The 24999-nt window shown below is 48.7% G+C and overlaps 1 protein-coding gene across 2 annotated transcripts; it reads right to left on the bottom strand.

Annotated features, from left to right (window-relative positions):
- Positions 1 to 66: 66 nt before the first annotated feature.
- WSB2 (WD repeat and SOCS box containing 2) lies at positions 67 to 22204 on the bottom strand. 2 transcript variants are annotated; one of them, XM_036353232.1, is made up of 9 exons: positions 22100 to 22204; positions 15499 to 15667; positions 7056 to 7300; positions 6760 to 6891; positions 3968 to 4068; positions 2703 to 2875; positions 1867 to 1977; positions 1651 to 1758; positions 67 to 1053 (listed from the first exon to the last, which is right to left on the bottom strand). In XM_036353232.1, the coding sequence occupies exons 1-9, from the start codon at positions 22110 to 22112 to the stop codon at positions 891 to 893; spliced, it is 1215 nt and encodes a 404-aa protein (XP_036209125.1). In that variant the 5' UTR covers positions 22113 to 22204; the 3' UTR covers positions 67 to 890. The 2 variants fall into 2 exon arrangements, with proteins under 2 accessions (XP_036209125.1, XP_036209124.1); XM_036353231.1 differs by lacking the exon at positions 22100 to 22204 and having other exon boundaries at positions 15499 to 15701.
- Positions 22205 to 24999: the final 2795 nt, after the last annotated feature.

Raw genomic sequence — 24999 nt, forward strand, 5'->3', positions numbered from 1 at the left:
ATGAGGAGAAGCAGCAGTCAGACCTCGTACATGAGAGTATCAGCTGAAGTGATGACAACACAATGCTTTACACAATTAAGGAGACATCTTCACAACTGTTCAACTTAAGTACTATGTTTTTTAGATATCAAGAAAAACACAGTTGTACCTTAACATCTGTTGAGAAAATACAAATAAATATGCTAATGAGAGGCAAACAACCAACAACTCAGCCATCTGAACAGTCATGCAGTTTAGGAGTAAATCCTTGTGTAACCTGGCATATAAGTTTGTCATCTGCACATGCACACCATTGTTTAAAAAAAGAAAAAGCCAATTATAGTGTATTAGTCAGGAGCACAGCCTGCGTCACCTGTAATTTAGCTAATACCAGAGCCTGCTCCGTGAAAACTGTCCCGCTGCTCAAAGAAGCTAAAGGAAGGAGAGACTTGCCAACACCAACTCTGACAGGAGAGAAGCTGAAACAAGGCCGCTGCTGCCGCATCTGAAACGGCCGGGACCAGGCAGGAGCCACACTTCCCAGCAGAGGGGGCTGAAACCCCTCGGCGCTACAGAGGCTCGCGAGGCCTGTAACTCTTCTTACCAAAATCTCATTATCTGCACTTTGAACCAAAACTACTAGAATTCAAAACTTGCTTCTAAGTGGACTGAAGATTGAAGATAAGGCGCTGTGGCCACGGAGGTGGAGTCCCCTCCTCTATGACTGACGTGTCGAGGGGAGAAGATCCATGACGAGTCCACTGGAATCTGGTTTTGCTACATTCTGTGCCCAATTCCAAAGAGAAACTATGTCCATCCAAGACCAGCTGTTTGGCCCATTATCCCAGCGACTCCTTCGCCAGGGAGCTGTATCTGCTACAGAGAAAACACACGAGATCGTGTAGCGCTGCTTACAAAGTCCTGTACGTGAGGAACTCTTTCATTTTCTTGGGGATTGGCAGTGCCAGCACTTGGTAGGTGGTGAGGAAACTTCGGAGGGCTTTCCGGCATAAGTGCTTCAGTGATGACAGGACCCGGGGAGCTGTCCAGAACTGGACGTGACCATCCCTTGTCCTGAAACAAAACGGAAACCAATGCATTAAGACAGACCTTGGAAATACTGTTTCCATTGTGACGGACACTGATGTCTCTACTCCGACTTGCACTAGCAGGAGACTCGGGAGAGTGAAATGTAACCCTGGCTGCTGAAATGGATGTAAAAGCTGTGGTGCTGAATAATTAAGGCTGCTAAGAGGATCGTAAGACTCCAGACACCTCTGACACCAAGTGCTCTCTGCCAGCACAGCCCTTTCTAAATCACACTGAGGCCACAGGAGGAAGGACGCCACCTCCTGAGTTATAGATGGCCCCTGAAAGGTGGTCTCTGCAGGAAGGGTTTCCGTAGAAGCTCTGCATCATCTTAATGGATGCGTCCTCGTGGGCTCGCTCCATGAGCTGTCATGAATTGTAACTCTTCAATTACACTTGGATTAAATATTAAGAATAAGTGACAACCTATAGTGGCAGAATAGGATATTAGAGCTTTATGTAATCTTGCATTTCCTTAAAGCCTTCCTTGCAGGCAGGAAAACTAAATGCTTTCTTTCCTTAAAAAGCTCCATGGCACACGCAGCAGAAATGGCTGCCCATCTGTTCAGCTCAGATACTTACCCTGTGGCAATAACTCCACCGTGTGGGAAAAATGTGCAGCAAAGACCATTGGTCATGGGAGCAAATGCAATTGGAGTTTTCAGTTCCAGAGCCCAGATCCTGAGGAGTCTGGATGAGAAGGAAAAGCATGTTTGCACATTAGCAAACCTGGGGCCAGACGCCACAGTGACGTGCGAGCACCTGCTCCGTGGCCACATACAGAGAGCCTCTTGTTACCTGTCATCCGCCACAGTGGCGAGGTACAAGCCTTCTGGAGAGAAGCACACAGATCTCAGGGAGCTAATGTGGACATCGCTGTCATCCATGGGGGGTTCGAGCTGGGCGTGGCTGAGGAGAAAGAAACAGGACAGTAAGGAGTGATGGCCACCCCTCACCCTTCACCTTCACCCCCAGGCAGGAGGCCAAACTACCTGGCTATGAAAAGGCTCAGGACGCATCTTGTACCCCATATGGAAAACCTTGGGACTTGCGGACTAGAAAAGAAGACTGGAGAAAAGTGCATTTACTAAGGCTCCCAGTGTCTTACAGAGGGGCCGAAGGTTGCTAACACTCCCTGTGCTAGTTTCCTTATGCAAAGTAGGTCAGCCCTCACTTGAACGCCACGGTACAAACTGAGTCTTTTTTAGGCTCAGATACATGATAATTATAGGACTACCTATTATTCGCTTCATAAAACAAGAGATAAAGGAGAAAAATAGACCAAATTTGTGCAAACATGAAAATTCATTATGGAAATAGCAGTTTCGATAAAAGGATCGTTCTGAACTTGTTACTACAGTTATTAGTAAATGGAAAAAAAGAGTCACTTTGAGGTTTCTTAATGCTGAATCCAAAGAAGTAAAGTCTCACTTAGCAGGAAGGTTGAAGGCACTTGGGTCTAATTTGAGAACTTAATTGACAAGAAAGCACTACTGTACACCAGCCTCAGAATAAGCACTGAACCCAGGGTGCCCCTCCCATGCCCCGACTCTAAAAGGGACATGTCTCATCCAACACAGGTTTCTCATCAGTCACCCCACAAGGAAGCCGTAAGCAGGGATGCGGGTCCTTACTGGAGTGACCTCAGCCTCTCGCCAGTGTAAGGGTCCCACATGATCACGTTGGTGTCGTAAGAAGCCGTGACAAGCAAGGCAGAGTCAGGGGAGAAGTCACAAGAGACAACACTGCTCTGGTGGCCCTCTAGCTTCCGGATTAACGTGTAGGACCGCATGCTCCAGAGGAAGACCTGTGGAAAGCGACAGGGGCCTGGTTAGGGGCGGACACATACTATTTAGAATGTGAGCAGTGCCCACTTCAGGCCCCACGGCCAGAGGAAGCCACATCCCACCCTTTTTTCTACAGCTCTTCCAAAGTGTATCATAGGCTTAAATAAAGTACAGTTCCGCATTCTCTCGGTGCCTAACCAATGGACATGCTCAAGGAGGAGCAAACGGGGCCAACCTCAAGAAGACTGCCAGCTAACATGGGTCAGTAGAAGCTTCCGAGTTCTGCTTCTGAGCGCTGTTTGCCAACACGCAGTATGTGTGGATGAAGACCTAAGCCACATGCTAGCTTGTCCCTTCATTTAATACCAAAAAAGGGGTCAGAGTGAACTCCGGGGCTACCAGCACCCGAATCTGCCGTGCCATTTTACACCCGTGTGCTTCAGAGCCATGGAACTCTGCCCCACCCTGCACCTCGGACACAGCTCATCACCTTCAACATTCCTGAGAGTCTTACAAATAGGCTTTTATTTTCTTTCCTTTAAGAAAACTCTCACTTTCACATAGTTCCAAACCTCCAATGAATGATTAACCACCTGGGCTGCACCAAACAGTGCATTCTTAACTTTCCCAAGTCAGCCACAGCACACAGCTCCATGCAAAACTGTTCCCAAAGTATTCTTGGGTTTCTAATACTTCTTTAAAAATAACAGACAGGATGTCAGGGCAAAGTTCAATAAGTAGCTGTACATTTTATGATCTGAAATGAAAAGCCTAATTAGGTAGCTATAAACTAGATGGTTCAAAGGAAATCTGGATCCATACATGGGTTGCAACTTTTGAAATCGTAGACTCTCTACGGGGAAAAGAAATTTAAAAAGCACCCCTTTCCCATTTGTCAAGACAAACAGGCCTCCAATGAAGGTAGCGATCTACGTAAACTTAACCTCCTCTTTTGGCTCATGTCGAAGTGCAAATCAAAAGGGAGGGATGCAGGAGGCAGGGTTTGAGATGCTTGGCTTACTTACCCTCTCACACACAAGGCGGCTACAACACCTCCAGGGCTTGCCGAACCAACACAACAGAGGAAATAACACCTGATGTGTGAGACTTACCGACTTCTCTCCAGCTGCAGAGCAAAGCATGCTGCAGTCCGGGGAGATGGAGCAGCAGTAAACCCACTGCAGATGGCCCGACAACACCTGAATCTGTTTACCTGGCAGACAAAGGGGCAGACAGTGAGCGGTCTCAAGCCACGAAGCAGGAAGACTGAGGGCAGTGATGGGTCACCCACCCAGTTCTCTAGCAACTGAGTGCCACCGCCTACTTTTTAATGCAGAGAAAGCAGTATGACAAAACCTGCCATTTAAATACCTGAAATCTGTTAATATGATATTCTAACACCCAAGGGAAATCACTGCCCACTGTTTCACCAAATTCCACAGGATCATCAGGATAAACGGTGTAGACAGATCAGGTTCGATAGATCCCTTTGATAGCAAAAAACATTCTTCTCCAGTCCCCCAACCACCTCCATTATACTTAGAAGCATCCTTCCGAATTTGAGAGTGTGTATCTTCACTTCTCTCTGTAATGGTTTCCCTCTCGCCACAAGGTCCACTCCCCCCCCCCCCCCCCAGGTGTCTGGATGAGCAATGGTGCAGTTACTAGGGCCACGTGTTCTGGAGTCAGGCGAACTTGGGCTTGAACTCTGGCTCCATTGTCCACTTAGCACACAATCCTGAATCACTCACCAACCTCTCCAGGTTTCAGTTTTTTAAAAAAAACAAAATGCCCATCCATAGGGAAATGAGTGAATAGAGAGTGTAACAGGTGGATCCACCCTGTTAATTCATATTAAATTAAGAATCTAGATTTCCCATGGAGTATCTTCAATGAAAAAAACAAGATTCAGGAAAAAAATATGAAGACTATGATTGCATTCTTGTGAAACATAATGACTCCAAAACCCATAAATGTAAGAGTATGATTGTCCAAATAGGGTCATACAAGTGTAAGCAAAATATGGAAAGAAATATGGAAGACTCTTAGCATGGGCTACACAAGATTACAGGGGATTATGGAGGAATTCAACCGAAGGGAGAATCAGAAAGATGGCAAGGCTGGCGTGGGCGGGAATCAAGCTAAAATAAAAGGGAAAAAACTTTAAAAATATTTTTGTTTTGTTAATCCTCACCTGAGGATATTTTTTCCATTGCTTTTCAGAGAGAGTGGAAGGGAAAGATGGGGGGAGAGAGAAACATTGATGTGAGAGAGTCACATGGACTGGTTGCCTCTCACATGCGCCCCGACCCCCAATCGGGGGCAGAGAGCAAACCGACACCCAAGTATGTGACCTTGACCAGGAATCAAACCTAAGACCCTCCAGTACTTGGACCGAGGCTCTAACCACTGAAAAGCCCCAACCAGGGCAGGAAAAAAATAAAACAAAATAAGTATATATATATATATATATATATATATAATATAAAAAAAAATATATATATATGCTATTTTATTCTTTAAAATATATATTTTTTATTTTAAGAATATATATGGTTATTTATAAGTTTATGGGTATGTGTGGATAAATATAAATTTTTAAGAGTCAGTCATGGTTTCTCCAGCTATCAAAGAAGAACAGTACACCTGCCCTGAGGTCGTCGTGAGTGTTGAATAAATTAAGGCATGTCAGGTAGGGCAGGGCCCAATATCTGGGAACACTGCCTTATTCCCCTCCTCTTTGAAAAGCCCTAATAATTGGTCTAGTGATTCTGCCCACTCTGTCACCTGCAGCTTCCCAACCACCAAGTGATTTTCAAAGCCACTTCCAGAACCTGCCTTCCACGGTGGCACTGCCTCTGAATAAGCCTCCGTCAGCAGGCCTCGCTTGGATGGTATGACTACGAGCCCCACCGTAACGGGAGGAACTGGACAGAGGTCTCTTAGTGACGAGGGGCCCTCAGGTGAGGAAACTACATGCACCTCTTCCTCAGCTGTTTGGACAAATTACTGGACTTGTTTCTAAGAGGGAAACAGACAGGCCCCTCTCACGGTTTAAAGAACAGCCATGGCTCCGGCAAGAGTGCAGTACCTTTGCATCATCAGGGATGAGTGTGTCTCTTCATGAACTGCCCGCATCACCATTTCCTCTTCCCACCTCCCTCCAGCCTCCGCGTGCCCACCCAGGTGGGAGAGGAATGACCTGTTAACGAATTCCCCTTCCCTGTGTCACCTTCCAGTTCGAGGATCAACACCAGAGACGTGTGGAATTCTTCACTGGGCTGCTCCTCTCTAATTCTGTTCAAGGCAGAACTGCATAAAAGCCGACCCCCTCGAGCCTGAGAGAATTCTTCTAGACCTCGACTCTACTTCACAAAGAAACTTTACTTCTAACAGGAAGTGCCCGGGAGGATGACTTCCTCTAAATCAGCGGTTCTCACTGGGGAGACTGCCCTCCGCGTGGACACGGGCAATGTCTGCACACACTGTGGTTATCAGACTGCAGAGGGTGCTGCTGGCACCTACAGGGTAGAGCCCGTAACCAAGAATTATGCAGCCCTAAATGTCAGCGATGCCACGTGGGAAAGGTATTCTCCATCACCGCATTTTCAATAAGGGTGAGAGCAACAGTGGCAAAAACTGGTTCTATTGGTTTAAAAAAATCTCAGTTTTTTCCTTACAGTGTATAAATAGGTATTCAATCAACAGACAGATCTACAGAATTAAAATCTTCAAGGGATGAGGGGGAGTGATTAAGAAAAAATTGTCAGAAAAGGCTCCTAAAGAAACAAGAATAGAAAAAAAGATGGAGAAACACTGCTCTGGGTAAAAATGGCACAGGTAAAGCAGGGAAAGGAGCAAACATAGTATTTTAGGAGTCCCCGGGAGTTCATCGCCTCCATACCATGCTTATTCAGGTCCCAGATGCGCAGAGTCTTGTCCCGAGACGCAGAGACCAAAATCAAACTGCCGCTGGGTGTGAAGCTCAGATCTCTCACAACATCTTGGTGGCCGGAAAGATTCAAAAGCAGGAGCCCTAGGGGGGCAGCAGGAGCACTCAGTCAGTGGGAGAGATGGCACCTGGTCTGCCCGTCACAGCTGCACCCCTCAGCTGACTCGGGGGCTGGGGCCCTTCAAGCCCCCGATGAGGACATGCACGTGAGCCTCCAGGACCATAAGGTCCAGCCAGAAACGACCTACCTGTCTGCACCTCCCAGATCTTGATCTGACCATCGTTGAGCCCCGTAGCGAGGATCAGGCAGGAGGCGTCTGGCCCTGGGGGATGGTGGCGTGCCCAGAGCTTCCTGCTGGGTGGGGAAGGCCACGGGCTGAAGGCCAAACCCCACACAATCTGCCCACAGTCCAGAGTCTTCTCCTTCGGGCTGCCTCGCCCTTTTGTATCATTTTTGCTGCTTCGGCTTTTGGCTTCAAACCCTTTGGGGATGCTGGGGAGGTAGAGAGTTCTTAATGAGTACGAAGCTGTCACCAAGTAAACCCCCTTTTCATCCTGGGTATCTAAGACTTGAAAGTCCTGGCAACAAGCTGGGCTTCGGTGAATTCTGGTGTGACTTTTCTTTTTCGAATTCGTGTAACAGAGGCTTCCCTGGCCTTGGCTCATCCCATCTGGGACAGCCCTGCGACGGGGGCCTGCCTGTGGGAGCAAGTCCTCCGGGGGTGTGGGAAAGGAGAGGCGCACTCAGCGTTTCCCCGGGGAAGCAAGCACGCGGCAGGTCTGCAGCTAGGACAGAACTGAGCGCCTCGCTAGCCGTCCGCAGCTCCCCTGCCTGAGGAGCCTCCCATCTCTAGCTTAGAAAACTCCCAAGCAGCAGGGAATATACCCTTTTCCTGCCCACACTCGGCTTGGTACACACTGATTTCTGCCTTCGCGCGCTATGTTCCAACCAATTAATAAGGCTCTTTCATTTACTTCCAACCAGCAGGATAGTCCAGAGAGAAAGAACCCGCAGAACCACTCAGGGGTGCACTGAGCAACTGGACCCTCTTCCTTTAACTTTCTACTTTAACCCTCGGTCCCTAACTACTGGGCCCTCCACCACTCGCCTGGCAGCCAGTATCTCAAAGGCATGAGCAGTTAGACAGCCGGCGGCTCAGCCAGAACACCTGACGTTTCCTGCCGGCGATGCACTTATCAGTGCGAGCATGAGGTCCTACTTTCCTCTGTGACCCTGACCACACCCTGGGGTATATCAAACTAGGGGAAATGGAGATGACAAAGCTGGAACTGAGTTCCATGAGAAATCCTAGATCACAAATATGTAGCGAGACCTTTTTAGGTACTACATTTGTCCCCAAAAGGAAGGAAATCACATGTTTGTCAGTTGTGTGGTTGAAACAGACTAAAAACATTTAACCAAGCTCACCTATAAAGCTAGGAGGGATGGAAGCAATGTAGCCTCCTCTGGCTCTCAAGCTCTATTAATCTAAATCAGAGGTCGGCAAGCTCTGCCTAGGCCAGCAGCCTGATTTCATAAATAAAGTTTTAGGGGAATACCACCACGCTCAGGTGCTCACCTGTTTTCTACGGGTGTTGGATGCTGTAACAGCCTAGCTGAGTGCCGCTGACAGACATACGGCCTACAAAACCGAAACTATTTACTATCTGGGCCTTTACAGAAAAAAATTGCTGACCCCTGGTCTAAATGGCCCAATATAGTCTGAGATTTTGTTATTCTGACAAAACATGTGGAGGTGATAATGAGTATCTTTTAGATTGGGCCTGCCCAACCCACACATGGCCCCACACACATCGCAGACCTGCCTGGCCCTGGCGCAGGAGCCTGAGTTTGCCATCCAGGGAAAAAGCACGTAAAAGGCAGGCTATGGAAAAACTTCACAGGACAGCGTGACCCTCCAAAGTTATATTTGTTTTATTTTTTATAAAATCCTAATTTCTGTATTTGAATTAAGGGATACTTTTATAGCTACTTTATTGCAAAGAAATTAAAGCACATTAATATGTTAAATCATTTTAATATCATACGTTTAATTTCTCTAAAAAGATACTAAAATCTCCACCTTAGGGGTAGAATTGACTTTCCTGTGGTCCCCAAATCAGGGGCAGATGTGGAACCAGAACATAAGTAAGTCTTGGGTATCCTAGCTTACTGCTCAACAGATCCCCTGGACTTCTGAGTTTGTCAGTGAATCAAGGGATGAGCTACATGGGAGGTGGGGAGGTGCAGCTTGAAAAGGGGTAACTAGGGGAAAGGTAGGTTCATTGGGAGAACTTAACTTCACTGAAATTAAAGTTTCTAAAAAAGTTTATTTCTAAAAGTATTACAACTATTTGGTTAGTATCAATTACTTGCTCCATATCAAAAGCACACATGACATTTTAAAATGTGTAACAATCCTGGGCCAGCCCAGCGTGGTTCAGTGGTTGAACTTGACCTAAGAGCCAGGAAATCAAGGTTCAATTCCCGTCAGAGCACATGCCCAGGTTGTGGGCTCAATCCCCAGTAGGGGGCGTGCAGGAGGCAGCCTATCAATGATTCTCTCTCATCATTGATGTTCTTATATCTCTCTCCCCCTCCTCCCTTCCTCTCTGAAATCAATAAAATATTTTTTAAAAAGGTGTAACAATCCTAAGAAGATCATAAATGCCCCAGACTCCCCCTTTTTTAAAGGACTTAAAAATTATTTTGAATTATAAAAATAACAGAAATGTGGGGAAAATTTGGAAGTGAGGCTATTAATAGTTAAGATGGGAAGACTATATTTACCTATAATACTGTACATATTTAAGTACAAAAATCACTTTTAGGAAAAAAAACATATTTCATTTTATGCTTTTTAAAAAATCTTCATCTGAGGATATGTTTACTGATTTTAGAGAAAGGAACTGAGAGAGAGAGAGAGAGAAACATCGATTGGTTGCACCCAACTAGGGACCAAACCTGCAATCTAGGTATGTGCCCTGACCAGGAATCACCCACAATTTTTTTGGTGTACAGAACAACGTTCCAGCCAACTGAGCCACCTGGCCAGGGTCATTTTATGCTTTTAAAACCTTTTTCAGACTATAGATTTATATCAGACTTAATTCTGGATGTGCAGTTTAGTCCCCTGTACTTAGAGTGAGTGGATCAATAAACAATGAATGGCCCTATCCAGTCTGGCTCAATGGATAGAGCCTGCGGACTGAAGAGTCCCAGGTTCAATTCTGATCAAGGGCACATGCCTGGTTTGTGGGCTCCATCCCCAGTAGAGGGCGTGCAGGAGGCAGCCGATCAATGATTCTCTCTCATTATTGACGTTTCAATCTGTTTCCCTCTCCCTTTCTCTCTCTGAAATCAATAAAAAATATACTTAAAAAACAGTAACAATAAATGACCTTGGCATTATTTAACTGACTACAGAAGGAACCGAAAATCACGACTAAAAAAAACAACACAACAACACACACACACACACACACACACACACACACACACACACACGGAAAACTACAAGACGTTGAAAAAGGAAATAGAGGAAGATATACATACGCAAGTGGAAGAATATACCATGTTCATGGATTGGTAGAATCAACATCATTAAAATGTCCATATTGCCCTAACCGGTTTGGTTCAGTGGACAGAGCGTCACCTGCGGACTCAAGGGTCCCGGGTTCGATTCCGGTCAAGGGCATGTACCTTGGTTGCGGGCACATCCCCAGTGGGGGGTGTGCAGGAGACAGCTGATCAATGTTTCTCTCTCATCGATGTTTCTAACTCTCTATCCCTCTCCCTTCCTCTCTGTAAAAAATCAATAAAATATAAAAAAAAGAAAGATTAAAAAAATGTCCATATTACCCAAGACAATTTACAGATTCAAGGCAATCCCTATTAAAATACCAAGAGCATATTTCACAGAGCTAGAACAAATTCCAAAAATTTATATGCAATCAAAAAAGACCCCGAATAGCTGCAGCAATCTTAAGAAAGAAAAACAAAGTTGGAGGAATCACAATACCAGATTTCAAGTTATACTACAAAGCTACCTAACTCAAAACAGCCTGGTACTGGCATAAGAACAGATATATAGACCAATGGAACAGAACAGAGAACCCAGCAATTGACCCAAGTCATTATGCTCAATTAATATTTGACAAAGGAGTCAAGATAGTCTCCTCAATAAATGGTGTTGGGAAAATTGGACAGATATATGCAAAAAACTGAAATTAGACCACCAACTTACACCATACACCAAAATAAACTTAAAATGGATAAAAGACTTAAATGTAAGACATGAAGCCATAAAAATCCTAGAAGAAACCATTGGCAGCCAAATCTCAGCCATCTCTTGTAGCAATATGTTTACAGATACATCTCCTAGGACAATGGAAATTAAGGAGAAAATAAACAAATGGGACTACATCCAAATAAAGAGCCTCTGCACAACAAAAGAAATCATCAATAAAATAACAAGAGTGCCCACCCCATGGGAGAACATATTTGGGTTAACCTCCAAAATCCACAGGGAACTCATACAACTTTACAAAAGGAAAATAAACAATCCAATTAAAAAATGGGCAAAGGACCTAAATAGACACTTCTCCAAAATGGACATACAGAAGGCCAAGAGACATGAAAAAGTGCTCAAAGTCACTGACCATCTGAGAGATGCAAATCAAAATGACAATGAGGTACCACCTTATACCTGTTAAAATGGCTATCATCAACAAATCAACGAATGGCAAGTGTTGGCGAGGATGTGGAGAAAAGGAAACCCTGTGCACTGCTGGTGGGAATGCAGACTGGTGCAGCCACTGTGGAGAACAGTATGGAGTTTCCTAAGCAAATTACAAATGGAACTCCCATTTGACCCAGTGATCCCACTTCTAGGAATATACCCCAAGAAACCAGAAACACCCACCAGAATGGATATATGCACCCCTATGTTCATAGCAGCACAATTTACCATAGCTAAGATCTGGAAACAGCCCAAGTGCTCATCAGCAGATGAGTGAACTAAAAAATGGTGGTACATCTACACAATGGAATACTATGCAGCTGTAAAAAAGAAAGAACTCATCATTTGCAACAGCATGGATGGAGAAAGATAAGTGTCACATGATCTCACTCATATGTGGAATCTAATGAACAACATAAACTGATGAACACAAATAGAGCCAGAAACATAAAAACATCGAACAGGCTCAAACCTCAGAGGGAAGGCAGGGGAGGGTGGAGGGAGAAAGAGATAAATCAATGAACTCATATGTGTATATGCATAACCCATAGACACAGACAATAGGGTGGTAAAGGCTTGGGGGAGAGGAGGGTGGAAGAGGGCAATGGGGGGAAAAAAGGACATATGTAATACTTTCAACAATAAAGATTTATTTAAAAATACACACAATTTTTGACAGCTGCTAAAATATATAAAAACTAGGGACCCAGTGCACGAATTCATGCACCTTGAAAGGAACTGTGGGCTGCGAGGCTGCGGTGGGCACAGGGGCGGGTCTTGGCCCATCCTCTGTGCCCCCGCCCGGCCCCTCCTGCCGCGGCCCCCAGTCCCCTGTCTGCTGGCAGGCCTGCTACCACCACCGCTGCTCCTACACGCTGAGGGCGCCAGCCTCGCTCACGCCCGCTGATGGCATGGAGCCATTGGGGCCAATGCCAGCAGCCGGTGCGAGCAGGGCCGGCACAAGCAGGGCTGGCACTGTCAGTGGGTGCGAGCAGCGGCTACTGTCCTGATCACCCCTCAGGAGCAGGGGGAGATGGAGAAGCCCTGAGGGGCGATCGGGGCTGGCAGCCACCACTTGCACCCACTGACGGCGTGGAGTGATTGGGACCTGCATCGGGCGCCAGCAGTGGGTGAGAGCAGGGCCGTTGCTGGCAGCGGGTGTGAGCAGGCGGGCGCCAGCAGCAGGTGCAAGCACCAGGCGGACCGCGGTGTGGGGGAGCAAAGAATTTTCAGTAACCACCAAAGGCTTGCCCCGATGACAGTGATTGGCGCCCGCCTTGGTCTGGTGCCCCCGCTCACCTGCTCCACCATCCCGCCATGGCTGATGTCTGCCATGTTCCCCACTCTGCCACCTGCTGCCGACATCTGCCATGTTCTGAGTGTGCCCCCTGGTGGTCAGCGCACATCATACCGACCGGTTGGTTGGTCCGCCGTTCGGTCTATTTGCATATTAGGGTGTGTGTGTGTGTATATATATATATATATATATATATATATATATATATATATAGATGCCATAATGTCCTTAACCATTGTCTCATCACCCAATATGTAACTGTTTCTGATTTTTAACTATATAATTAATTTCATGATGAAAATCAGTGCATATAAATAGATGAGCCTGTTTCTGAGATTCCTAAATCACTGTTAGGACATTTTTAAGGTCTTTGATGCCTATTGTCAAACAGACTTCCTTCCAGAAAGTGCACAAATTTACCCCTCAACCCCAACAGTGTACAGAGTACCTATCTCAGCAAACTCTCATCAGCTTTACCTATTATCAAGGCAACACATTTCAGACTAAACTTCTAAAAAACTTAAATCTAATATACAACTTCTAAAAAATGCCTAAAGCAAAACAAATGAAAGCCTCAAGGGCACAGGCTGTGTGTTTGATTAATTTAGGATTCTCGCCCCTGGCTCAGTTTTAGGCAAAGAAGATTTGCAACAAATGTTGGCTGAAAACATAAATGCAGACAGAGTTACCGTGGGACAAATGAAAAATGCAAATGCTGGGCCACTGACTGGGGGCTCAGAGCTTTCAGACGCTGAACCTGTCCAGCCCAAAGAAAGAAAAATATCAGAAACTAAACGTGGTAGATAATGAAAAGACAACACCCTATTTTAAAATGGGCAAAGGATCTGAGTAGACAATTCTCCAAAGCAGATACACGAAGGGCCAATAAGCACATGGAAAGGTGCTCAACATCAGTGCCCATCAAGGAAATGCAAATCAGAACCACAGTAAGAGGCCACTTCATACCATCCAGGTCGGCTGGGCTACAATCACTAAGACCGACAATAGCAAGTGTTGGGAGGATGTGAACATTTCTTAAACTCACACATTGCTGGTGGGATTGTAAAACAGTAGAGCCACTTTGAAAAAGTCTGATAGTTCCTCAAACGGTTAAACACAGAAAACACATGAAATCATATTCAGACAGGCCAGTAAGCCAGGACAAATGGAATAGGGAAACTGAGGCAGTTAGCTGAACAAACTCGCAAAGCAATTTACAGTAGATACAGGAGGTCGCCTTCCTAGAAATAACATCTAGGCCTCAGCTGTATTCCAGCCTCCAGACCAAGAAAAGCAGCAAAACCAGGTGGGCAACACCAGGACCAGCCACGATGACTGACAACTCCCAGCCCTAACACTGACCAATCAGTAAAGACCAGGAACCTGGATGGGCACACCTAGAAGACTGATGAATATTCTGCGGAGACTCTCCCCTGAGACCTTCCCGCCTTTGAGATAAAGCCTCAAGACAAAGGACCCAGAGCGTGCTCTGGGTCTAGAGCAGTGGTCGCCAACCGGTGGTCCCCAGACCACTGGTGGTCTGTGAGGTCCGAAGGGGTTGGCAACCGCTGGTTTAAGGAAACCTTTGGAGCAGTGGGCCAACCGGTGGTCCGTGAGGTCCGAAAAGTTGGCAACCGCTGGTCTAGGGAGCAGCCCCTGCCATTCCCTTCCCCTTCTTCTCCCCCATGAGCATGCATCTCCTACACCCCAAAGGACCAAGACTTGCGCCTGGGAAGCAATGGGCAGTGGCAGCTCAGTCGTCAAAGGCTAGTCCCCTGAACCTGTTCCCCAGGCGCCCTTCTCGCTGACTTCCCAGAGAGCTAAGGAGCCCAGCCTCGGCTCTCCTGCTGCTTCCGCAATGCCGGGTCCTGTCTTGTTTTGCGACCCCAGCTTTAATAAATGTTCCCTCATAGTCATCCGGGCTCGTGTTGTGAAATTTTTCCTGCACCAAGAACCACCAAGGGCCAGGTCCCCTTTCTGGTAACAACATGCCCACACAAAGACTTGTACAGAGATGTTCACAGCAGCATTCTTTGTAACAGTCAAAGGTGAAAACAACCCAAATGTCCACCGATTGATAAATGTATAAACAAAATGTGGTTGTCTCCATACACTGGAATATTTGGCAATGAAAGGAAATAAAGTACTGATACATGCATCAACATAAATAACTGAAAACATTAAGTGAATGAAGCCAGTCAAAAAAGTCTACGTATTATCTGATTGATATGAAATGTTCAGAATAGGCAATCTATAAAACAGAAAGTAGATTAGTGGCTATTCAGGGCTGGCGAGTAGAGGGGTTTGGAGGGTGCTGGCTTAGGGATGTAGGTTTCTTTTATTAGTAATGAAAATGTTCTAAGATTAGTCATGGTGATACACTTTAAATGGGCAAATTGTATGGCGGGTAAATTATATCTCAATGAATCTGTTTTTAAAAACTTGGGGCTAACGTAATCTCGATGGAATTAATTTTCCCACGTCCTGCCCGTGGGGCTCTGTGAGTCCGGTGACGGATTCCTGAACTGTCCCGCCGTTTCCCTCTCCTGTTCTCGGGCCGCAAGACCCAAGAGCAGGTAGTAGTTTGAATAAGCGCTCTCGTTCCTCGGCGCGTGAGGACTCCCTCGTGCCTTGGGAGGCCAGAGTACTTACAACTGCTCCTCCAGCGGCCAGGGGATCAGCTTGACAATGCAGTGTCCTTGCGACCAAGCAAACCAGGAGCCATCTGGGGAGAAGGCGACACTCCAGGTTTCACAGCTCGACTTCCAATCGAACTGGTGGGGGCGCCCGGGCTTGAGTTCGGCCAGCAGCAGCGGTTCCTCTGGGACAGGAGACAGCATGCTTCAAACCAGCACTCACTTCCCTCCTTGCCGCCCTGACTCAGACCCGAAAAGCCACGGTCTCGCCATGGCACGGGTGGGATTCTGGGAGGGAACTGCCACTTAAGTGACCTGGGGCAGTAACAGTAGCCAAAGGCCACATTCCACCGCGGTTACTCAGCTCTGGCACTCCCCTCTGCTGGTTACCCATGACTCAGTAACCTTTGGAAGGGTACACCCAGTGACCAGAGGCCTCATTTTCCTATGAATGCCTGAAGAGGAAGAAAGGAGAGGACCAGATCAGGACTAGCCCAGGCAAGGCTGTTAGATGGTGCAGATTGGGAGGCTTTCAAATGTATTTAAATTCTCCTCAAAAGAGCCCGCTCCTGGGAGAAAAGAGTTATCTGAAACTCACGCCCCCCTCCGCGCCCCTCCCCCCCCCATCATCAAATGTTCAGCACTTGCCCTGCTTCACTTGCTTAGGCCAGAGTCATGCCCGGAGTAGCTCATGTCACAGCTGGACTCCTTTTCTGCTTTGGAGAATCCCACCTAGATTAGCAACTGGGAAGCATACCCTGATCTCACACTATCAGAGTAGAAATACTTATTCCTCTGCTTATTTCATTCTCTCCTGTAATAGCCAATTTCCCTCTGCGCCTCCCCCGCCTGCAGAATGTAAGCATCTTTGTTCAGAAACAGCAAAATGATTTAATCTTTGGGTCTGTCGGGCCTAGGACAGCACCTTGTGAGGAGTTAAATGCTGGGAAGGTGCTTCTCCAGCGACAGGAAGGGCAGGCCCTGGTTTCATTTCCTCCTCCACTGGAAGGTCTCCATGGCCGGTGAAGCTCGTAAGTTAAAGGCCCTCGAAATTGATTTTCTGACCACAATGATGTGTAATGGTGACACATACTAATATAATAACTGGCTTCCCTCCTGCATGAGGTCACTTCCTGGTGTGTATGTTCCACTTTAACAGTTCCGAGACTTTGACCCTTTTATAGCCGTTACCAGATAGAAACTAACTTAAGCACCCCATAGTTCATATCTCCTAGGACACACACATCTTGATGTCTTCTCACATTTTGACCTCCATGATCTCAGGATATGTCTCACAAGTGATGACGTTTCATGGTTACACAGGCAGTATTTTTTTTCTCAGTGATACATAGGCCAATATGATCCATATCTTGGATTCAATGAAACAGATGGTAAAGATGCACATATAAGTGCATATAATTATATCAAGCCTTTGGTGGCTTTGCCATTTAAGGAAGTTTCCTTTATATTCATTCCCTGAGGTTCTATATGTAAATCTAGGTTTTAAAATATTAAGTCTACACTGGTGTTTGTACAGGCCCCGGTAATTCCTCCTAGAAATAGGTGTTTGTGCACGTGATCCTTTCATTTATATCATTATTTTTCTGTAGAAGCATATTCCTCTGGATGCGAATGTTTACATGACAAGAATATTTTACTGTATATTTTAAATCCAAAACAGATCTCTTAAAGTTATGCAGTAATCCTGCAACAGCTCCTTCCAGATATTTCCATATGGTGACACAGCCCTAATCTGTTAATGCCTTCTACATGTAGCCCAGTGGTTCTCAACAGGGGGTAATTTTGCCCCCTGGGCACACATGGCAATGTCTGGAGACACTTTTGTTGCCATAACTGGGGGTGGTGCTACTGCTATGTAAGGGGTGGAGGCCGTGGGTGCTGCTAAGCATCCTACAATCCAGAGGTCAGCCCCCACATGAAGCATTTTCTGGCCCAAAATGTCAGTAGTGCCGAGGCTGAGACCCTGTATGTACACAATACTAAATGACACAGACAATGACAAATTTCATGACTCCATCCAGACTATATTTACACATGGTTCACTTCCTCCCCATGCACACTAGCCATCCTCTGGGACACCAAGGAGGCTCTACATAATATGAAAAGGGGTCATCCTTGACTTTTCTCTTTTCTTCACCTCCCAATCCAAATCCATTAGCACAGTGGTTCTCAACCTTCTGGCCCTTTAAATACAGCTCCTCATGTTGTGACCCAACCATAAAATTATTTTCGTTACTACTTCATAACTGTAATTTTGCTACTGTTATGAATCGTAATGTAAATATCTGATATGCAGGATGGTCTTAGGCGACCCTTTTAAAGAGTCGTTCGACCTCCAAAGGGGTTGCGACCCACAGGTTGAGAACCGCTGCTTAGCAAGTGCTATCAAATCTTTTTCCAAGAGACTTGGCAAACCTGACTTCCCTTCATCTCCATGGCTACTATTCTAATCTATGCAACATCATCCTCTCTCTCTCAGCAGCCTTCCAACTGCTCTCCTAGCTCCTACTCTGGCCCCTACCATCCATTCTCACCTTCCAAAGTAATCCGCTTCAATCACTCTTAGACTAAAATACAAACTCCTCATCCTGCCCTCAGAGTCCTGCAGAAACTGGCCCCTGCCTTGTCTCCCACCTGGGCTTCTATTTCTCTTCTTGCTCCTGGCTCTAGCATACTAACTAGCCTTCTCTCACCCTTCACTGTGCTCCATTAGTTCCAACCCCAGGACCTTTGCACCAGCTATTCTCATCCCCAGGAATGCCTCTGGGGCTGGTGCCTTCTCTTCATTCAGGTCTCAGCTTAAATGGTAGCTCCTCAGAGAGCCCTTCTCTGACCCCCAAGTCAATCTCTTTCACAACTTCAACTTCTCACTTTTCTTTCTTTTTTAAAAAAAATTTATTTTATTAATTTTTTACAGAGAGGAAGGGAGAGGGATAGACAGAAACATCAATGAGAGAGAAACATTGATCAGCTGCCTCCTGCACACTCCCTACTGGGGATGTGCCCGCAACCCAGGTACATGCCCTTGACCGGAATCGAACCTGGGACCCTTGAGTCCGCAGGCTGATGCTCTATCCACTGAACCAAACTGGTTAGGGCTCACTTTTCTTTTTTTAGAAACATCAATGATGAGAGAGAATCATTGATTGTCTGCCTCTTGCACGCCCCCTACTGGGGGTCGAGCCCACAACCCGGGCATGTGCCCTTGACCGGAATCGAACCTGGGGCCCTTGTCCACAGGCCGATGCTCTATCCACTGAGCCAAACTGGCTAAGGCTTCTCACTTTTCTTTACAGCACAATCACTAATTTGATTATTAACTATCTTCCCCAACTAGGACATCAACTCCACGGGAGCAAGGACCTTGTATGTTTACCCCCAGTTCCTAGCAGAGTTCCTGGCAGAGAACAGGCAGTCAGTAAATATTTGTTGAATAAATATACATGATATACCTTCCTTATATATAAATAAAATGACGCCCCTTAAACTATTATGATGCCTGTGCCAAACATTTCACATGAAATGCTTCTAAACATGAGCTATTCCCAGATTTCACACTCTATTTCTGTGATTTGGGGATTTAATCTCTTGCTATTTCAGGCTCAGGAATCCAGGAGCTAAAAGAAGAAAGAACCCAGTGACTCCTGTCTCTTCTTCATTTCTAGAACGAAGGAAATTCTGAAGGGAGAGTCTGGGCCCCAACTAAAATTGGCTGCTGGGAAAGAAAGCCGCAATTAGTGCAGAGCTTACACAAGCAGAGCCATGGGGATCCAGCTTCATCTGAGACTGCACCTGCCATGGCCCTTCTTGGTGAAAAAGATCAGGGTTTTCTAATTAAACACTGGGATGTGTGTGGACACACAGGCTGAATGGAAAGATATTCATGATGGGCCCTGTCTGTGAAAGGAGATTTGCCTTAACATGGAGATGGAAGCTATGACTCCAGGCAGCAGAAATCAAGGTGATTGGTCCTGCCTCAGGATCAGTACATTATCAGCGTTTCTCAACCTGTGGGTCGCCACCCCTTTGGCGGTCAAACAACCCTTTCACAGGGGTCGCCTAAGACCATCCTGCATATCAGATATTTACATGACGATTCATAACAGTAGCAACATGACAGTTATGAAGTAGCAACGAAAATAATTTTATGGTTGGGTCACAGCATGAGGAACTGTATTGAAAGGGCCAGAAGGTTGAGAACCACTGCTTTAGATGGTCCATCGGCCTGGGAAACGCTGCCTGGCGGGCCCCAGATCTTTGCCTGGCTGTCCCATCTCACCCTTCAGGGCTGGTGCTGATGTCGCCTTCGCAGAAGCCTTCCTGGCTTCACAATCTAAAGTGGCCCAGTTAGGCTGGCTGGTGTGGCTCAGTGGTTGAGTGTCGACCTATGGACCAAGGAGGTCTTGGTTCAATTCGCTGTAAGGGCACATGCCCGAGGTGCGGGCTCGATCCCCAGTATGGGGTGCGCAGGAGGCAGCTGATCAATGATTCTCATCATTGATGTTTCTCTTTCTCTCTCTCTCTCCCTCTCCCTCTTTCCCTTCCTCTCCAAAATCAATAAAAATATATTTTAAAAAATAAACAAATAAATAAAGTGGCCCAGTCACTTTCCTCTCACTCCATTACATTTTCTTTATAACTATCACTCATCTATCTTTTCTTGATGGCACTTGTCATTTTTATGTATTTATTGTCCATCTCTTCCCCATCCCCAGCCCAAACTTATCTGTTCATGGCTATTGGGCTGTGCTGTCCAATACAGTAACCACTAGCCACACGTGGCTACTGACCAATGAAAATGTGGTGAGTCCAAATTAAGATTATGCATATAATATACATCTCATCTTGCAGACTTAATACCAAAAGAAGGCCTAAAATATATTAGTAATCATGAGTACATATCGAAATGATGTTTTCGACATGTTGGACTGACAAAGATATAGTTTTAAAATTAATTTCACCTGTTTCACTTTTCTTATGCAGCTACCGGAACATTTTAAATTACGTATGTGGCTCACGTTTCATTTCTACTGGCCAGTGCTAGCACACAGCAGCTACTCCACAAATACTTGCTGAATGAATAAACGAACTCCAACCACTGCTCTGAAGATACCCACTCTTGTCCATTGTGACCCCGTGACAATAGGCTTGGTTCAGTTTAAAAGAATGTAAAACGCTCAGGCTATTTTTCTTTCACAGTAGCTTGGCAGCTCTCAACAGCTCTGCCCACACCCCGAAACACAGTGGTTCGTCACTAGGAAAAAACCCTGAACTGGAAACAAGATTCGTGCTAAAAAGAGAAGCTCGCTACAGATCGCTTTCAGATTTAACGATTAAGGGGTCAATGAAAATGACAGCGGAAGCTATAAAAAGACTCACAGACGATTCAGTCGGGGCCATTTAGAGAGAGTCCTGTGCGGAACAGGCACTGAAAAGAAAGCCCTGATCTAGATGGGAAGGCCCGGAGGTGCCTCTACACCTTCCACTGAACGCCTGGCTCCAGCAAACAAAGAACTGTCACTTCCCGAATTAAAAAGTTACACCACCCCCGGGAACAGCCTGGGACTTCAACCTCCCACCCGCAGCCCTGCCCCGCCAGACAAGCGGGGACCGGCGTCCACAATCCAGGGCGGAGGAAGCTGGACTCCGGGAGGGGAGCACAGGGAGCTTCTGGAACACGTGCCGGGCCCCAGGCCTTGACCCCGGCTTAGCATGGCTGCTCTGGGAGCTGCCGTCAGCAGGGGGTTCACGAGAGAGTGAGGTCTCCCACCATAAACCCCCCGCACACACACCCCGCTTCTACACGGGTGGGTTTTCGGGGCAAGGTGTTTGGGAGGACAAGGGGCACGTCCTGAGGTTTTGCCTTTGCACAAGGGCACTCTCCTCCCCACGGAGGTGACAGCTCGCGGGCGGCTCGGGGGCGGCCACTACACCCCGAGTCCACACTGGCCTCGGTGACAGCCGCCGGCAAGGGCCCCCCGAAACTCAACCCGCCGCACACACGCCGGGGCCCCGCACCCCGGCCCCGCCCCGCCCTGCGAATCCCTCTGCACTGGGAAAGGCTGGGGATATAAATGTTACATATGTGTTTTATGTGTGTTACATATATTTATGTACATTTACTTTTGTTTTTTAAATAAGGGCCCCAGATCCCATTTTCAAGAGGAGGCAAGTTTGGGAAGCGCCTACGGAGGCAGGAATTTTTCTATCCGTTTTGTGAATGTAAAACTGACACTTGGGGGGCCGGGGGGCCCCCGACCGCAGCGTTCGTCAGGAGCAGCGCGACTCCCCCTCCCGACCTGCGCGTGCGGCACCCGGCACCCGGCACCCACCCCCTCGGGCATCACCCCGCGTCCCACCCGGGACCCCTACTCCCCGGGCTGGGGGTCCGCGCCGCGCGAGGCCCGTCCTCCGGTCCTGCCGGCGGCGGGGGACGCGGCGGCGGCGCTGACAGCGAAAGTGAAACAAAGCTGGGCGCCGCCGCCCCCCGCGCCCCGCGCCCCCGCAGCCCGCGCACGGCCCCGGCGGCGCCCCCGCGTCCCCTCCGGGCCGCGCCCGCCCCCGCCCCAGCCCGGCGCCCCAGGGGCCCCACTCACCTCCGGCCTCCATGGAGGACGCGCGGCCGCGGCAGGCGGCGCCTCAGCCCCCCGGGCCGCCGGCCCTCATGCCGCCGCCCCCGCCCCGGCCCCCGCCCCGGCCCCCGCCCCGGCTCCTCCGGCCCCCGCTCCCGCCCCGGCCCCGCCGAGCCCGCCGCCGCCCGGAGAGCCCATCAGCTGCTTCCCGTCACGTGGCGCCGGGCGGGAGGGCGGGGCCGGCGCTGGGGGCGGGGCCTGCGGGGCCGGGGCGGGGTCTGAGGGGCGGGGCCGGAGCTGGGGGCGGGGTCTGCAGGGGGTGGGCGTGGGGCGCGGGCGGGACAAATGGGGGGGCTGAGGGGAACGCGGGGGCGGGGCCGGCGCGGGGGGCGGGGCGTGGGCGGGACAAATGGGGAGGCTGAGGGGAATGCGGGGGGTAGAATCAGGCTCGGGGAGAACGGAGGGCAGTGGCGCTGCAGGAGTAGGGGGTGGAGGGGAGCGAAGGAATCGGGGGGCGGGAGTGGGGCTGAGGGAAACGGGAGGAGGCTCAGGTGACCACCAACCGGTGACAATGAGGGGGAGCGGAACATGGGGGGAGGCTGAAGCCGAGGGGGAAGGGACGGAGTCGAGGGGAGCCGGGTGGGGAGACCGAGCGCGAGGCCTGGGCAATAATGCGGGGGGCGGGGGGTGGGTAAGAAGACCTGGGTTAAAAAAGTGGGGTGCGGCAGGGAGCAGGATGAGCGAGGGGACACTGAGGAGAAAACTCGGGGAGCTGGGGCTGGGGAAACCGGGGGAGGGGGGGGAGTAGGAAGGAAACTGATTAGAAAAGGACCCAAGCCACCGGGGACCAGGGATTGGGGAGACCGAAGCGCGGCCTGAGGAGAGAAGGGGGGCCGGCAGGGGGACCCCGCGGGAGAAGGGACTGCCCTGAGGCTGGAGAAGCCGAGGAGCCCGCAGAGGCGGGGGAGCCCAGGGGGAGGGGCCCAGGGGGAGGGGCGGCCACTGCGGCTGGGGGCGCGGGGGTCGGAGGAGGGGTGAGCCGGGCGGAGAAGGGGTGAGCCGGGCGGTTTTTTTAAATAAAATGGGAACCAGCCGAAACCGGTTTGGCTCAGTGGATAGAGCGTCGGCCTGCGGACTGAAGGGTCCCAGGTTCGATTCCGGTCAAGGGCATGTACCTGGGTTGCGGGCACAACCCCAGTGGGAGATGTGCAGGAGGCAACTGATTGACGTTTCTCTCTCATCGATGTTTCTAACTCTCTATCCCTCTCCCCTCCTGTCTGTAAAAAATCAATAAAATATATTTAAAAAAAAAAAAAAAGGGAACCAGACCAACCGGTGAACTTGTCTGCATAACCCGGGACCGTGGGTGGTGAGGGGGGGGTGGGGAGAGCGGGGAAAGGGGGTGCGGGCTGGGAGAGGCCAATCGGGAAGAGGGCCTGTGTGATACTTTCAATAAAGACTAAAAGTAAACAAATAAATACAATGTCTAAAAACTGGGAACCAGGAAAAGAGCCCCGTGGCGAATGGAGGGACCGAGGCTAACGTGGGCGGTGCGGAGGGGGCCGCTGGCCTGAGAAAACCGGGCACGGACATGCGGGGGCCACGATGGAGAAGCTGCGGGGGCGTGGGGGGGGGGGCCCCGGGGTGCGCCCCGCCCCCCGCAAGGGAGAACAGGCAGAGCCCATGGGGCTCAGAAGAGGGGCTTGGCGTAGTAGACACTCATCCACGTCCACAGGGAGGCACGGGTGGGAACAGACTCGTGGGAGGCGGCTACGGTAGGAAACCTGGGTTGGGTAGGAAGTGCGTTTGGAATGGGGCAGCTTTGCTCAGGAGCCAGGGAGCTTGCAGTGAAGTGAAGAAGGGGGGTGTGGGGTGACCTACGAGGAAAGGCCTAGGACAGGGTAAGGGGAAGGAGCTGGGCAACCTCCAGTGGGAGGTGGGTGAGCCATCGGGGACTGCAGCAGCGGAGCCCAGGACAAGCTCCAAAGCCATCAACAGCCAGCGGACCGACGGACCGGAAGGCCCATAGGAATTGTGTTGTCGGGGGTCCCTCGGTTCTGCGCTCTCCATGTGGACGTCCAGCCCTTTAGAAAACCTACAGCCTGAGCAAAAAGGGGCACATGCAGGACGGAGAGGATGGAAGAACACATTTCTCAGGGAGATTTTCTCGGTAGGTTGAGAGGGTGGGTAGTACCTACAAGCCACGGAAAAGAATAAAATGGCCACAGGACAATATTGTCACCTGCAGTGGGAAAGCTTGTAAAACACTGGGGGAGGTAAACCCATCTCCCCAAATCTTTCAGTTTACAAACAAGTCTCAATCAAGTACACTGAAGCTTTTATTTAAAAATAACTTTATTCCATAATCTTTAAAAAAAAATCCATTATAATCTCAGAATGAATTTCTCCCAACCCACCTCCCCGCATCAAATATTAAAATGTAAATAATGCAGAAGATCTGCTTATTTTTCTTTGCAGCAGATCCCGGCCAGCCCCATGGTGAGAAATACCAGTTGGCACTTATTGCATCATCATAACTGTTACCCAGCAAGGAGGCTTTCCCAGGTGTCAGTGCATGGGCTGTGGAAAATTTCCATCATGTGCTTTCCTGCTGCAGGAATAGGGCCTGTATGTGCTTGTGAGAACTGGAGCTAATATCAAAGCCACAACATTGCAGGAGCCCGTTCCCCAATGTCCACCAGGTTCTGAGAAAAAGAAGTGTCAGTTGTGATAGCCCTGAAATGTTTATCTTCCTGGTTCTGATAAGATCTGGTGTCTGAGTTTACAACACATGCAGATAAGAATGCACGTACAGGGTGATGTGACCACACGGACTCTGCCACACAGAGTCTGTAACCATTGTCAACAGGCTTGCCGATGGGCCACTCACTTCTAGTGACCTGCTCAATTGGGGATGGGTCATC

The sequence above is a fragment of the Myotis myotis genome, unplaced genomic scaffold (genome assembly GCF_014108235.1).
Source record: "Myotis myotis isolate mMyoMyo1 unplaced genomic scaffold, mMyoMyo1.p scaffold_m19_p_20, whole genome shotgun sequence".
Lineage (NCBI taxonomy): Eukaryota > Metazoa > Chordata > Mammalia > Chiroptera > Vespertilionidae > Myotis > Myotis myotis.

Bases quoted from the DNA above. Each gene is read 5' to 3' on its own strand.
- WSB2 (XM_036353231.1), bottom strand. From the start codon at position 15,686: ATGCTGTCTCCTGTCCCAGAGGAACCGCTGCTGCTGGCCGAACTCAAG. The intron at 7,301-15,498 runs GTAAGTACTCTG...CTACCTCCCCAG, and splicing joins TGGCCGCTGGAGGAGCAGTT to CATCCCCAAAGGGTTTGAAG. The intron at 4,069-6,759 runs GTATGGAGGCGA...TTTGTCTGCCAG, and splicing joins CTGGGACCTGAATAAGCATG to GTAAACAGATTCAGGTGTTG.